Source organism: Schistocerca serialis, chromosome 1 (assembly GCF_023864345.2).
Source record: "Schistocerca serialis cubense isolate TAMUIC-IGC-003099 chromosome 1, iqSchSeri2.2, whole genome shotgun sequence".
Lineage (NCBI taxonomy): Eukaryota > Metazoa > Arthropoda > Insecta > Orthoptera > Acrididae > Schistocerca > Schistocerca serialis.
Window position 1 is genome coordinate 87539633 of NC_064638.1, and position 17085 is coordinate 87556717.

The 17085-nt window shown below is 43.0% G+C and overlaps 1 protein-coding gene across 1 annotated transcript in view; it reads left to right on the forward strand.

Annotated features, from left to right (window-relative positions):
• The window catches only part of LOC126410704 (protein singed wings 2), a 214768-nt gene that overhangs the window by 84977 nt on the left and 112706 nt on the right, over positions 1–17085 (forward strand). The window contains exon 3 of the mRNA XM_050081347.1: positions 4832–4988. Coding sequence (XP_049937304.1) covers positions 4832–4988 — 157 coding nt within the window. The remainder of the gene's footprint in view (positions 1–4831; positions 4989–17085) is intronic.

Here is a 17085-nt window from a genome sequence, read left to right on the forward strand (position 1 = left end):
ACCGCTCGGTCACAACGGCCGGCTCTGGCTAAATATTTGTGCTGCTTTTGAAAAGGTGCTTCATTATGATTAACTGTGTAATTTGGAAATGTCTGAGGGTATTATTAATATACCCCGCCAGATCATTAACATAGAAACAAACAACAAGAATCCCAACATACTTTGCTGGGACACGCCTGAAGTTACTTTTGCATCTGTCAGTGAGTCTCCATCTGAGATTACGTGCTGGGTCCTCCCTACCAAGAAATCCTGTCTAGTCACATATTTTCTTTTGATTCCCTTTATTATCAAAGTTATTTAGTTAGCGGTGTTGTGATTCTGTGTAATATCTTTCCGATGGCCCGAAATAACGTATCTACATGGCTGTCTCGATCTATGGCTTTACGGATCCCACGTGAGAAAACAGCAGCTTAGGTTTCGCTTCATGGTGACGTGTGGATCCTTACTGAATGGCAGGGAGGTAGTCATTCTCTTCTAGATACACTACATTTAAGTTCAAAATATGTTCTGCTATCCCCGGATGCATGTCGAAGATAGAGCACATTAATTTTGTGCAACATTTCTCCTACCTTTTTTGCAGATTAATATTGCATCATCTGTCGGGGAGTGCAACCACATCATTGATGTTCGTCCTTTCGACATTTCGGCCGATAATCGTACAGTCATCTTCAGTGTGAGCTGGTGACAGAATTTTAAGCACTTAGACGCACGTTCGTCACACATAAGTCTGTTGGCAACAAGAGCGTCAATCACAGATAAAACTTTATGCGTCTAAGAGTGAAACATAGCAAGCGCCGTATACCAAATCCACAGTTCTTAAGAATTACGTGGTTTATTATTATTATTATTATTATTATTATTATTATTATGTTCGCCCCTGATAGCTGAGTGGTCAGCGCGATGGAATGTCATACCTAACGGCCCGGGTTTGATTCCCGGCTGGGTCGGAGATTTTCTCCGCTCAGGGACTTGGTGTTGTGTTGTCCTTATCGTCGTTTCATCCCCAACGCCATGCAAGTCGTCGAAGTGCCGTCAACTCGAAAGATTTGCACCAGGCGAACGGTCTTCCCACCGGGAGGCCCTAGCAACACTGCATTTCCATTTCTATTGTTATTATTATTATTGTCGTAGCTATTATTAATATAGCATCCAGGACACTACAGTTATTTACAAATACAAAACATATCTACAATATAAGTACACACCAGATTTGTATATGGTAAGCTGACTTTGACGATCAAAATTCGACATTCTTCAATGCTGAAACATTTGTTGATTGATGGTCCTCTAGCTTGCAGGCTTTATGCGACGTCGGACTGACCAAGAGGTGATCAGCATCTTGAAATTCTCAACATTAGCAGGTTGCCTCTCCAGTAACGTAGACTCATCGCTTCAAGTTTAGTTTGCAAAGCGTCACTCCAGTTCGTAATCAATTCAAAGTCTCCCACATCTGGTAGAGTAGTTGAAAAACAGCAGTACGATAGTCTTTTAGGTTCTGGTTACTACTTCCCTTCGTTTCCAAACATGGGACTCCTGGAATCATTTTCCTGGTTTTCTTCTCAATTTCTGCTGCTGTTCTTCGCCTAATATCCAATGCCAATAAGATATTAGATTTTGTCAACTGGAGTTAATAGTAGCAACAAGTTATAATGCTATCTGACTTGTTAAGAGCAGTTTCAATGTCCCTGGTGCGTGCGGGGGTTCTGCCAGACTGTTATACCAAAGAAACATAGGGCAAGAGCAGACGAGGTACGAGGTTAGAACATTAGGTTGAGCCTCCCCCCCCCCCCCCCCCCCCTTTCCGCTGTTTGTGAGCTTGCTTATAATATTATCTTGGCTGCATACTTTTACTTTGAGGCCGGCCGGTGTGGCCGAGCGGTTCTAGGCGCTTCAGTCTGAAGCTGCGCGACCGCTACGATCGCAGGTTCGAATCCTGCCTCGGGCATGGATGTGTGTGCTGTCCTTAGTTAGGTTCAAGTAGTTCTAAGTTCTAGGGGACTGATGACCTCAGACGTTAAGTCCCATAGTGCTCAGAGCCATTTGAAACATTTTTTAGCATACTTTGAGCTTCATGCTTCCGCAGTGGTATTTGAAAGAGAGCGTCTGATCGAGCTCTACTCAAAGGTAAGTAGGGGACGCCCAGTGTTGTAGTTGCTTCTTCCTCCAAATTACTTACAGATTTTTCCTAGCTTGTCATTTCTCAACAGAAATGGATGGGTTCGGCTTTAGGTGGTTATTGTCATAGCATTCCGCAGGATTTTCGAGAGCTAATGTGAGTTTCATTTCTACTTCCTCAAATCATCATCAGGACAGCTACAATAATGCCTAATTATTAAAATGGATTGCATGTGTTGAACGCCACGCATCGAACACTTGTCACAGCAATTCATCTGAGAGCGCAGACGTGGTAATGAATGGTTTTCACTTCTTGTTAAGCTGGAAACCCTCGTTTCGACTGAACGAGAGTGCTAATTGTATTTGCACAGCTTCCTTGATCACTGAATCCCAATAGAATAAGGTTTGTGGTCACTATCAAAAAAAAATGTTTCAAATGGCTCTGAGCACTATGGGACTTAACTTCTATGGTCATCAGTCCCCTAGAACTTAGAACTACTTAAACCTAACTAACCTAAGGACATCACACACATCCATGCCCGAGGCAGGATTCGAACCTGCGACCGTAGCAGTCGCGCGGCTCCGGACTGAGCGCCTAGAACCGCACGACCACCGCGGCCGGCGTGGTCACTATCCTTACTTCCCCGTAGTACACCTGCTTTCAGAGGAATTATTGTTCTGAGTGTTCGCTGACTACCATTCCAACACATACCGTCAATTTTCATAATTAATCACGTAATTCGTAAGCGACTAGGCGTTTCTTTTTTTTATACGTTTTTTTTAAATTCTTTTTCCGTGAATAACGACAGTTGTCTCTGATGCACGCTCATGTACTACTTAGTACAGCATTGTCTCGAGTGGTTTTTCTTCAGTCAGCAACTCGCTTTGATGATGGCTGTTCGGTTATCAGACGAAATATTGGAAGGTGAAGTATTGGTGTCCCGCATGCACGCATGAAAGATGATGGAATTTTCTATCTGGCGGGAAAATTTCAAGAGTCATCATTACACTAATGGCCATTAAAATTGCTGTACCACGAAGATAACGTGCTACATACGCGAAATTTAACCGACAGGAAGAAGATGCTGTGATATACAAATGATTAGCTTTTCAGAGCATTCACACAAGGTTGGCGCCGGTGGCGACACCTACAACGTGCTGAAATGAGGAAAGTTTCAACCGATTTCTCATACACAAACAGCAGTTGACCGGCGTTGGCTGGTGAAACGTTGTTGTGATGCTTCGTGTAAAGAGGAGAAATGCGTACCATCACGTTTCCGACTTTGATAAAGTCGGATTGTTGCCTATCGCGACATTGCTGCTCGTGTTGGTCGAGATTCAATGACTGTTGGCAGAATATGGAACCGATGGGTTCAGGAGGGTAATACACAACTCCGTGCTGGATCCCAACAGTCTCGTATCACTAGCAAAAAAATGGTTCAAATGGCTCTGAGCACTATGAGACTCAACTGCTGAGGTCATTAGTCCCCTAGAACTTAGAACTAGTAAAACCTAACTAACCTAAGGACATCACAAACATCCATGCCCGAGGCAGGATTCGAACCTGCGACCGTAGCGGTGTTGCGGTTCCAGACTGCAGCGCCTTTAGCCGCATGGCCACTTCGGCCGGCCGTATCACTAGCAGTGGAGATGGCAGGCATCTTATCCGCATGGCTGTAACGGATCGTGCAGCCACGTCTCGATGCTGAGTCAACAGATGGGAACGTTTGCAAGACAACAATCGTCTGCACGAACAGTTCGACGACGTTTTGCAGCAGCATGGACTATCAGCTCGGAGACCGTGGCTGTGGTTACCCTTGACGCTGCATCACAGACAGGAGCGCCTGCGATGGTGTACTCAACGACGAACCTGGGTGCACGAATGGCAAAACGTCATTTTTTCGGCGAATCCAGGTTCTGTTTACAGCATCATGATGGTCGCATCCGTGTTTGGCGACATCGCGGTGAACGCACGTCGGAAGCGTGTATTCGTCATCGCCATACTGGCGTATCACCCGGCGTGATGGTATCGGGTGCCATTGGTTACACGTCTCGGTTACCTCTTGTTCGCATTGACGGCACTTTAAACAGTGGACGTTACAATTCAGATGTTTTACGACCCGTCGCTCTACCCTTCATTCGATCCCTGCGAAACCCTACTTTTCAGCAGGATAATGCACGACCGCATGTTGCAGGTCCTGTACGGGCCTTTCTGGATACAGAAAAAGTTCGACTGCTGACCTGGCCAGCACATTCTCCAGATCTCTCACCAATTGAAAACGTCTGGTCAATGGTGGCCGAGCAACTGGCCTGTCACAATACGCCAGTCACTACTTTTGATAAACTGTGGTATCGTATTGAAGCTGCATGGGCAGCTGTACCTGTACACACCATCCAAGCTCTGTTTGACTCAATGCCCAGGCGTACCAAGGCCGTTATTACGACCAGAGGTGATTGTTCTGGGTACTGATTTCTCAGAATCTATGCACCCAAATTGCGTTAAAATGTAATCACATGTCAGTTCTAGTATAATATATTTGTCCAATGAATACCTGTTTATGATCTGTATTTTATTCTTGGTGTAGCAGTTTTAATGGCCAGTAGTGTAATTACCTTCAAGTTGCGACCTAATGAGTCGGCCAGCGAGTGAGGAGACGGAACTGCAACAGTAGACTGTCAGTGTGGGGACCAGTGCTTGAGTGTGCTCCTGCCGCAGGCCACGCGTGCGCTCGGTGCGGCTGTGCGACTGGCCGGAGGCAACGCTCGACCCCGCGGCGCTGGCCCGAGCCTTCCCGGGCGCCCAGCAGGTGGCGCTGCACAGCGCCAACGTCTCCCGCCTCTCCGCTCCGTTTCCGCCCATGGCCAAGCTCGAGGTGAGTGCCATTTCTTTTTCTTTCTTTTGCTTGCGCTTTTTTCCCGCAGTGACGCAGGGTCGGCATGGTTAATCGGATATGGCAAGGTTAATTTAGGGGGTGGCCGGATGCCCTTCCCCTGTCGCCACCCCGTACCCCCCCCCCCCCCCCCCCCCCCGCCCCGGGCCGGGACGGAGTTAGTGTACCCCAACTGTCTGCATCAAGTATAATCCATGAAATAGTGCGAATGTGTTCAGATGTCTGCGAGCTGAGGCGGGACATAGGGACCAGCCCGGTATTAACTAAGTGGGATGTGGAAATCCGCCTAAAAACCACATCCAGGCGGGCCGGCACTCCGGCCTCTGTCGTTAATCCGCCGGGCGGGGCCGGCGCGCCTACCCGAGTCCAGGAAGCAGCGCATTAGCGCTCTCAGCTAACCTGGCGGGTCGAAGTGAGTGCCATTTAGGGTTGCAAAATTACTGTAGACTAACATAAGTAAGCATAGAATATAGTAAGTTTTCAAATAACTTTGGTCATTCATGCCGTACCCTGTGTTACCTGTACATTAGGCGTGTTGCATAGCTACTGGGCGTTACCTCATAATGAACCCTTTCTTTACATATGCGATAAGGGTCTTACTAGATCCCTCTAAAAACCGGAAATTATGAACTGTCTATAAAATGAGTGGGGATACATAAAGGGTCGGGTAAACTTTACAACACCTTACTTCTACATAGGTTCCTCTCTCTCACTTAAAAACAAACTGTATTTACAACAGAATTGAAAATTTCAATTTTTAATTCAGACTTAATTCGAAAATTGCTGACCTGTAGTGTGAAACAGAGGGAGATCGCAGTAAAAATAAAGAAAACTATAAGGATATATCACACAGCGTTAGAAAACGCAATTTACTCAAGAAAAAGGTAAAATAAAGAAAAATCGCAAAACAGCGATGTATCAAATGTACCTTCAATACTTCGTCGCACTTAAATAAAACCTATTTCTGTTATTCATAAACAACTTTTGCATTTATCAAAAATAACAGAAATCTCTTGTCATCGACCATGATGAACAACGTGCTATTCAGTAAAAAATAACGATATTAATTGCATATATTTGTGTGTTTATACACAAACAGTACTTGAATCAAAAGTAGTTGCTTTGGTCACATAAAAGAAGTTAACTGATCAGGCAATTTTTATTACTTAAAAAATGCAATTAGTATTCTGCAAGGGTGTAAAATACACAATGGACTAATACTGACTGATGTCTGGATCTAATTATGCGAAAAAAAATAAATCAACAAACAAAGAGAAGTCGTTGGTTCCCAGCTTTTCTCTTACACATTTATTTATGTTTCTTTACCTAACAATACTACCGTTAATCCTACCATTTACTACATCATTTATGTACCGCACGGAACTACCAAAATTTAGTCTTGGTTGAGCGTAACTCTACTCACACTCTCACTTATCACCTGCTGTATAACTGCACCAGTATATAGTACACCACCGTCAGGTCCTATTCACTTGGAGACCTTAAATGGCTTAGGCTAGTAGCGAATGACGATAGTGAGGTTATGACATACCATCTCTGATACAAAAAGTCAGAATATAGTATCAGAATTAAGTAAATAGCTATTATAAAGTGCATTAACATCCAAATCAAAATTAACAGCTCATGTTCTTGCAAAGATTGGTGGCAAACTGCTGAGAAGTGATACAACAGGTAAAATGTCGTCCAAACATTTCAAAACATGATAGGCTTTTGCTGCAGAGTATAGACTGCTTGACAAGAAAGGTGAAGCGCCCAGAAGAGCAGTAGTAAGCGCAATGAAGTTTCACAGGTTGAGAGCATACGTGATGTTGTTTGACTGATTACGAACTCGAGTCATATTTGCAAACAACTTGGCAGTACGAGCTCCCTTATGAGTCTTTCGTTGCACACACCCTGGTTTAGATGCGTGCACTGGTTCGTTTGGGATGAGTGTCATAATGCCTTTGTACCCTCTCTTGGTACTAGTTGTCCAACAACTGTTCTAACTGGTCCTCGCCATCTTGGATACTGGCACTGCGATGGAGTTGAGATCTAACCTGATCCCACACAGACTGTGTTGGGGACAGACCATGCTATCTGGCGGCCCACAGAAGTACAGAAACATCACGCAGACAAATTGTTCGGGTGGCTGTCATCCGCAGCAACTGCAGAAATACATGATTTGTAAATAAGGCCGGCCGCTGTGGCCGAGCGGTTCTAGGCGCTTCAGTCTGGAACCGCGCGACCGCTACGATCGCAGGTTCGAATCCTGCCTCGGGCATGGATGTGTGTGATGTCCTTAGGTTAGTTAGGTTTAAGTAGTTCTAAGTTCTAGGGGGACTGATGACCTAAGATGTTAAGTCCCATAGTGCTCAGAGCCATTTGAACCATTTTTTTGAACTTGTTCGTAACTGGTTGTATTCTTGCTTTAGTGGATAACCTTTTCTTGCTGCCATGCATTTTGTTTCTCCCAGACGCGTTTGGCCTTTTTCTTAAAGGCATCTTTAGTGGGATCTAGAATGATACAGTTTTGTTTTGATATGTGATATTTGTAGATTATAAAATAGTTAACCTCTCGTTTTTTTGCGTAAATAAGTGATTACTTACAGTTCTTCGCGTTTTTGTTTGCCATCTGCGTTTCCTGTCATCTCGTCACAAGCTTACGAAAAAAAATTTCACGTTTTCATGTTCCGAACTTTTTCTTCACACTTTTCATATTGTTTGCCGTGATTGGTGTGGAGAACTATTAGTGTTTTGTCACGAGTTTAAGATATTTGATCGAAAACTTAACGTCGTAACTGCTGTGAGTACACTTTGTCTCCTCCTGGTTGGTTTGTTTACTTACATGTTGCCAATCTAAGTATTTGCTGAAAACTAACGTCAATTCATTTCTGTTATGTTTATATCTGTGTGTGTGTGTGTGTGTGTGTGTGTGTGTGTGTGTGTGTGTGTGTGTGTGTGTGTGTGTGAGTGGGTGCCTTAAAGTAAAAGGCGAAACGAATCTGGGAGCAACAAGATACGATTCAGCAAGGAAAGCAGGTTTTCATTTACAAAACAAATAGCACACAGACAATTCATAGATACGCATGCCATCTGTGGACTATCATTGTCATGTTGAAAAATGGTGCCATACTGTTGCGTGAGCTAACAGATGAGGAAACAAGATATCTCTGACATACTGTTGTGGCGTCATAGTGTCCTCACTTACCATCATCCGTGACCTGATGTCGTACTCGATAGCTCACCAGACCGTGAATCCAGGAGTAACGCCGAAGTGCTTTTCCAAAACGTCAGGCAGATGGGATTTGTTTCTAGGTAGCCACTGATAGAGGACATCACGTACAGTGCAGAACCGTGGTTCATCGCATAACATAATGAAACACAATCACAAGTCCATGCTTCTCGTTCATGGCACCACCCCAGATGCAGCCACTCGTGTTGTGGTTTTAATGGTGCCTCACATATGGGATGGCAGTTCCTTAGCCCGGCTGCTGCTAGTTTCCAAACAGTGGTGTGAGATGAAACAGAATGTTTTAGACAGTCCATTACCAGTTCTTTGATGTCAAGTGCAGATGTGAAGGTTGCAAGACTACATTGGACTTGCAGTATGTTTTGGAAGGCGACAGGCGACTGAGTTACCGCCCTGACAGCAATCACTTTGACTGGTAAACCTCCCACTTGATTACTTACCACGTGTATCTGCTACATTGATTTTGCTCTTTGGCTGTGTTGTTGTTGATAGCCTACTTTAGAGTTTATCACATTTATTAGAATCTAAATGAACCTGAATACTGAAATAATATTTATGAAATGGTGTACCTGTCGTTATTTTAGTCACCGGTTGATGGACAATTAATGTATCACCATGGGATCGATATTTTATAAAAGTTGTAGTACTGGTTTATTGATTAAAAATAGGATAAAAAATACACATTAAGCATGATAACAAAAAAGAACATGAAGAGACGGCAGAACAAATATGCAACAAACAGCTAACACCACCCTGTGTGGCACCTGGTTCCCAAGGACTTAGGTTTGTCTGATTGAACTATTTACTCTGGCTCAAAATGTGGATAACGCAATCTGAAATTATCTAACACTGGACAGATTTTGATGGATTTATTCTACACGAAGTTATACTACGTTGGTGCAGCTGGGACCAAGTGGCGGGATTGTGATCTTGTTTCCCATAACAATCTGGAGCACCAGTACAATACCCGTTTTCTCGACGTGGTTCAAGCGTCTGTAGACCAGTGATGTGAGGCGTCTGCAATTCCCTTTCGCAGGCACGAAATGTGCAGAGTTGCGTTTGGTGATCTATTAGACACATTGCAATTGCTTTCTAATGGAGCCCTGAAATCTCGGCAGATTTCAGTGAACGACACCCTCGTTCGCCCGTAATACTATGGGCCAATTTGACTCACTTAGAGGTCAGTCCGCCGAAGGAGATCAAACATCAAGGCGGCAGACCTGTCACGAATAAGATTGCGCTCGGCACAGCAAGTTGTCCGAGATGACTGAGATCTAAAGTGTCGGTACAGCTAAATCCTCACCACAGGCTCCACAGTCAAGTCTAGTGGTAGTATGACGTCACCCTCAGGAAAGGTGTCCAAAACGCAACAAAATCGAGCGCAACAAAAATCGTGATCAGAATCCTTTCCAGACTGAATTCATCACTTCCCAGCAGACCTTGGTAAACTACACAAAACCACTCCCGCACCCATCCCCACAGGGGTTTCGTGCCAATCACAAGACTCGACGAACTCCATGTCTCCCCTCTAACTCGTCTTCTGTACTCATCGGCCAATCCTAATCAAAGTTAACAATATTCTTATATTTTCAGGAGAAGCAGCCAATCCCTGACCCACAAATTCCCGCACAGAGAGGAGATGTTGTGCTCTTAACTTATTTTTCCCCATGGCCAATATAAGCAGCGTTTTTTGTCTTTTCATGTAGCTCTAAAGTGAACACCACATTTATGGCGGAGATCAGCATGAACGTTACCATGTGTCTGACAGGGGCCAAGCTAAACTACGATAAGTGCTTTCGTGTGCAACATAGATCATTTTAGAATCACCATAAATGTTGTGTTCCTTCTACAATTGTTTTGAAAGACTGAGGCTTCCCAAAAAACTCTGCAGCCAAAGGCACGACACCACCTAATGGCTCTCTCAATAGCGTCCAATCCACAGTGAACATGGAAACTTGCGAAGTTTTATGGTTGCCATCCCTGCTCGGTTCACGAAGGGCGTTTAGGACACTGTCGTAACGCATCGGCCAGGCGATATAGATATCTCTTGAGTCCCTGTACCTGCTGTAGCAAGAGGCGCCTAACAGTTAGGTCCAGGTAGGCCATTTCTTCGCCTCTTTGACAGAATGCATTGTCTGCACACTGGTACAACAAATTCTTGGGCCCAGCATTCAGTCCCCGGTAAGCGCTTCGAGATGTTGATTTCTCCAATAGATGCACATGGCTTTCAAGCCCCAAACATCCACTGCAAGATTTACTGTTAAATGACCAAACTGCCTACTTGTTCTCAACTCTGGCAAAATATTATTCAGAGGAAAGTCACTAAAAAGATCCCGTATCTATTATCAATGTACATAGTACATGCTCCCATCAATGCCTGCTCATGCTGATAACTTCCTGCTGTCTCACAAAAACTGTGTCCTAGGTGTGAAATCAACATTAAATTTTGCCCCACTACGGTCGCAGTTTCGAATCCTGCCTCTGGCATTGATGTGTGTGATGTCCTTAGTTAGGTGTAAGTTCTAGGGGACTAATGACCTCAGATTTTAAGTCCCACAGTGCTCAGAGCCATTTGAACCATTTGAAATTGTAGTTCTGAATTTGGAGTGACTAGCCCCCTCTCAAGATGTTACGATCTGCTTGGCGCACCTTGCCGTGATGCTCCCCTATGGTGGTCAGATGTGGCCATCTGGAACCTTGATGACGACTATGCCTGCACATTAGTTCTCATGCAGTCCAAGATGGGGCCACTATCACTTCCAAATCCCCCAGAAATGTGAGTATTGCAATATTAGATCAAGCGGCCCATAATGAGACCGATTTGAAACTCTGTCCGGTGCTGATAACGCTGTCTTATATGAATAAGCGTAATCTCATTGTCCTTCACAGTGATCATTCAGATCTGATGCTGTTCGTGCTCCTTATATGCACACTACAACATTAAACGCAAAAAACACTCATGCTTTCTGGTGGCTGTCCTACCTGTGACAGAGAAATGCATCTCGAATCATTTACATACCCGCCGATGGTGTGACGTGTACGAAGTTGCACTGATATCCGACCTTATGTTCTGGTTAAGTTAGGTTAGTGTTGTTTAACGTCCCGTCGACAACGAGGTCTTTAGGGACGGAGCGCAAGCTCGGGTTATGGAAGGATGGGGAAGGAAATCGGCCGTGCCCTTTCAAAGGAACCATCCCGTCATTTACCTGAAACGATTTAGGGAAATCACGGAAAACCTAAATCAGGATGGCTGGAGACGGTATTGAACCGTCGTCCTCCCGAATGCGAGTCCAGTGTGCTAACCTTATGTTCTGGGTGCTTCACTTTTTTTTGTTAGCTAACATCAGTTATAGGGTGTAAAATACAAACATCCAAATTTGTTTAGTTATTAGAGAAGATAAAAGGAGACACTTTCGTTTATGTGACACAAATATTACCACTCCCAGGTGGAGGTCCTCAATGGGTTTGTCGCTGAACTTCCCTTAGGCAGTTGTTTCGACTGCTTTGTAAGAAAAGCATTGAGACTAGAATTTAATTTGCAACACAATTACATCTAACTGCCAGGGTGAGTAAATTTTCATTGCTGGTAACAATTTAGACGTCTCTGGATATAAGTATTACGTTATTCTGTTTTTGTTATGTTGTGTTTACAAGAAAGTTACTAATGACATTTTCATGTTCTTGATGACTGTGTACATTCTAGCTTACTGGAGGAGGGGGGGGGGGGGGGGGGGGGAGAGAGAGAGAGAGAGAGAGAGAGAGAGAGACACGATGCCACAGTCGAAAGTTGAGTCGAGCAACAAGGTATTTTTTACGGGGCTGCTTGATGAAATATGAAATAAGTTAAAAAGTTGTCCTATTGGACAATGTTGATGGCAAAATGGTCCATTTGTTAAGAAATGTCAGTTGCGCAAAAAACTGCCACCAGGTGCTGAAGAGTTCGCTTTTTACATTCGTGTTCTGTCTTTCGTGAAGATAAATCCGCCCTTGGGCTGTCGGATAAGGACATTCAGGCTCCGGTCATGGAATAGGAAAGAATCAGATTCGCTTTCTATCTTTTGAAGTAGATTTCGAACCTGAAGACTCGGATGGACGTTGTGGGGCGTCTGCCTGACCATCCGTGGCAGGAGGACCCCTCAAGTTACGAAGATTCGACGCCGACCATCGGAGCTCATGCAAGATTACGTTGCACTACCAGCTTGGTAGGGACCTGTAGGCACAATAACATGTTGATTCGGATGGAAGCAGGTATCTCTCTAACGCTCGCTCTGCCTCAGTAGGATGTTTGTCTTCATTTGCTTTCAGCTGCTCGCCTTATAATCACTGTATGCCAAGTGTACGACTTCGTAATTTTGCAATCATGATAATGAATCACCGTAACCAAACTAACGTCCTCGTACATCTTCAGACCAAGCTCACCAATAGATATAGTCACTAATGTGATCAACCAAATACTACAGGAAGTGAGATTGTGAATAACGTATGTTCAATCCTTGTAAGTTGTAATACGTTGTTCGTGAAATAAATTCTGAATCTATTACATTCTATGATTTTACTTTCGTAGTCGGTAAACCCCGTACCACAGAAAGGAATAATAGAATATTCAGTGAAACCTACACAGTATACAATGCTTAGGGCCTCTATATCAGATAGCCTTAATTAAATTCTTTGTGTAATTAAATTAACCAACACCGGCCCCTGAGGAGTGATCTGCTACCGTAATTAGCCCGGTCAAATCAGCCCACTGTAGAGACCAGGAAGGAGAAGGAGTTGCACAGTGTTTCGAGTGGTTTGACGCTTTCTACACACTTTTCTTACAATGCGATATCTACTCATTTCTATGTCCCCTTCGAATTAATCTTCTATATCATCGTTTACATGTTCTAATCTTTGCCTGCTATATAGTTTAATGCAGAAGCAGGATCTAAGACTATTGGATTTTGGATACAGATCAGCCAGAGGGCGGTTTCGGGTTGTTTTCCACATATATCGAGGCAAATACAGGTTCTTAGTCTCAACTTAAACACGAAAAATATTAAATAGCTGCTTCGTGGGGGTTTTATGATTTCATGTATTTCAAGCACCTTAACACTAGGAATAAATAGAACACAGGAAGTGTCCTACGTGTGGCTACTGAAACGACAGACGTAGTTTTCTGCCTCGCCACTTCTAAATACTGCCATAACATTTTAAGTAAAACTTAGCCGATTTCTCACTTTTATATTTCTTCAGTTAATAATAACGCTTCGGTGCTATGAAGTACTTTAACGTGAATGTGACCCAAGTTAAATACAACAAAACAAGACCAGGGGACTAGCCATACAATGTGTGCTGTAGTTAACAGAAATATAACGACAATACGGATCACTGACACTCTATTTGTTTACTCAGTACTTCATAATTCCAACACTTCGTATGGCGTAGATCACATGACATTTAGAATTAGCTCTTAATTCCTTGGGTGTTTGTTGTCGCATTGTTTGATCGTGCTTCAGAATTTTTAATGATGTTTTTGTAACAGTTTATCAGTATAAAACTGATTTAAAATCAGACGGGTAGAAATATGTCTTTTCTATGTATTGTTTATAATGTTATACTACGAACCTACAGTCAAATTAATTGAATGTAATTTCCCTTGTAATAAACTTTATCCCCGTCGAGGTGCTTTTGTTCAACACTTCTTAACCTAAGTACGATATTTTAGGAGCACCATTACTTTCTTTTTGTACTATTGCCTAGGATTTTGTCAACAGCAGCAATGTATTTTCAGAAGAACTGATACACTTTTGATATTAGCCTCATTCATTCAATGTTTGTGATTAAATGAGAGAGCCCGCGTCTCGTGGTCGTGCGGTAGCGTTCTCGCTTCCCACGCCCGGGTTCCCGGGTTCGATTCCCGGCGGGGTCAGGGATTTTCTCTGCCTCGTGATGGCTGGGTGTTGTGTGCTGTCCTTAGGTTAGTTAGGTTTAAGTAGTTCTAAGTTCTAGGGGACTTATGACCACAGCAGTTGAGTCCCATAGTGCTCAGAGCCATTTGATTAAATGAGAGAACTACAGTGTTAGGTGAACGATGAATAACGTGTCTCACATTCGCAAGAGCAGAATTATTTATCATTTTGTGCCATTTTCCTTCGTTCAAGATTATTTGCAGTTTTCTTTCAGACGTGCGAAAAAGTTATTGCTCCATTTTCTCTTTCGTCTTCGGTTTCCAACGCCATGATGCGACACATTAAATCTCACGAACACCTGCACGCATTGTATTTTCCAGGAGACTTGTTTCTATGCTTTAGAACTCGCACGCCATATTTTCATGGTTATTTAGCGTTCTGCAACAGCAGGTATACTATTCATCGAGTTAAGCGGAACAATATTCGCTCATTACCATACAATGCCCTATCAACTACGTACCTTCTTTACGTGGTCCATACTGAGAACAGCAAAAGACAAAGTGGTACTGAATCACAGGCCAATGAACCAGCGACGCGTATCAGAGATACAGCTTTACGTAGTACGCAGTCATTACCGTCGTTTGTATTCTGTCAGACCACTCTGACTCCCTTCTAACGTACACGAAGTTCGTTCCTTATCAGTTTACTTGTCAGTTCTCCTCAAATCATACTAGATGCTCTGTCGTTTTTAATTTCATCATGTACTCTAGACAGTTGCAAAGCAGCTGCAGTGTCACAAAAATTCTTCACTAAGCTGAAAAAACGTCTACACTATATACTGAAGTAGTGTGACGTGTGGCTAAACTAAACAACAATTCAACACTACGAAGTTAACACTGTTACGGCCAAAATGTGAATGGAACAGTAAATTTATCAGCAGCTTTTAATAATTAATGACTCAAAAATGGTACTGTGTGTGTGTGTGTGTGTGTGTGTGTGTGTGTGTGTGTGTGTGTGACAGAGAGAGAGAGAGAGAGAGAGAGAGAGAGAGAGAGAGAGAGCAAACGTCGACAAAAAAAAGATAGTACTCTTTCCACATTAATTGTTCTTGGAACGTTCTAAAGATACATTTTGGTATCGCTTTAAGGGCTTAGGTGCACTGCAGCAAATTGATGTGTCTCTGCTTTGTGTTGGAATTCCAGCGGTCGTCTTCTCCCTACGAAAACGTCCAATACTACTCGTAGTCTGGAAGAAAGGGACTCATATCACAGCCTGGCTATCCGCATTTACGTTTGTTTGTGATTTTCGTAAATTTATTATTGCAAATCACAGGATGGTTCCTTTGAAAAGAAAGAATGTGGCTGAAGTTCCCATTCGTTCTCGACCATTCCGAGTTTCAACTTCTGCTAGTTTCAACTTCTGCTGTAATAACTGCTTCATCGACGTGACGTTCAATCCTAATCTTTCGTATATCCCTGACATATGTGATTTGACAAGCGCGAATAAACGCATCCTCTTTGTAAGACGTCTTTTCCAAATAATTGATATTCATACTGTGTTCACTTTAATGTCATGGCGCTGACTACTCCAACAGAAATATCACATTTATTCCATGTATTTCGCCTCCAAGGAGAAGAAAAGCTGTCAGATTTTACGCAGATGTTCAGGATTATAGTCGTAGACTGGAGTAGAGTGACTACCATAATGATATCACGAGGCACTGATGACTCATTTTTCGATTTATCAAGGAGTTAAGTCAAAATTTTTCTTTTAGTGCTTTACAGTGGTTCCACTTATACTTAAAATCCCAATTTTTCAGTCCTGAGTGTGAGATATGGACTTTCACAAACCCCTCTCATTCTGATGTAACCTAGGATTTCTAAAGAATGCGTGTTCAAAATAAGACCTCTTTAAAGCTTTTTACATCATATTGACTTAAATCTTTTTCACATTCTTGCGCAGTCGCTTGCAACAGAACGATTCCCTTCATGCTTTCAGTTCTTGCGTAAGGTGCGATATAAAATAGTTTTCCCGTCGATCCTTATTATTACCAGTCCTTGCGAACTTTTTGTTCCATTTTTTATGTCACAATGGTACCCACTATCACCGTCGTTAAAGAGATGAATGTGAGATGCTCTGAAAGCCTGTAGTTCACTCGCAGCTGTTGAAGAAAAGAAGCTTTAGTGAAGTTCTCCGTCGCTAGGGCGTATCCTCAGGTACAAGCCATCTGTCTATTTATTTATTTCACTCTCAGGTTTCTTTATAGTCTATATTCTAGCATGTACGTCGCAATCAGAAATATCACTGCATTGACTAACCTAAGTTTTATGTTCATTACAATTATTCAGTCATTGTAGGATCATGCATCACAATGTTTCACACTTCGCAGTTGGCGTCTGAACACTTGACAGTTACTATCCGATAACCACCCACCACATTCCCTGGTTGAAAACGAGAGCTCCCTGATACATGAAGATCTAAACCGTATAGATACCAGACAACTCCTTCAGTAAGGTTAATCTTTGTTGACCCAATTCATGACAGTTGTACATCACTGTATGCGACGTTTCTCTTTCCTACTTTGATCCACCTTCCCCATACTTCGTTAATTTGTCTAATCTTCTACTTAAAGTAAATTCTGTGCCATTCCTACTTCATTTAAGAGTGTAGTAGACGATCCTCCATACTCTTCCTAACGTCAGTCTATCTGGTACGTAGAATATGTATTACAATCTCTATCCACAAAAACACTTAGTCACGCAAATTTCGTTACAATTTATTACCGTATTTCACAGACAATAGTAATGCTGGTCGTAACCTCCAGAAAAAAATCTCCTCCTCTGAACACCTGCGTGTGTGCTTACTCAGTCACTGGCAGGGAAAGTGTGTCATCCACGTAATTACGTTTTATTAGCTCTCCCAGAATGACTAAGATGCTCTCATC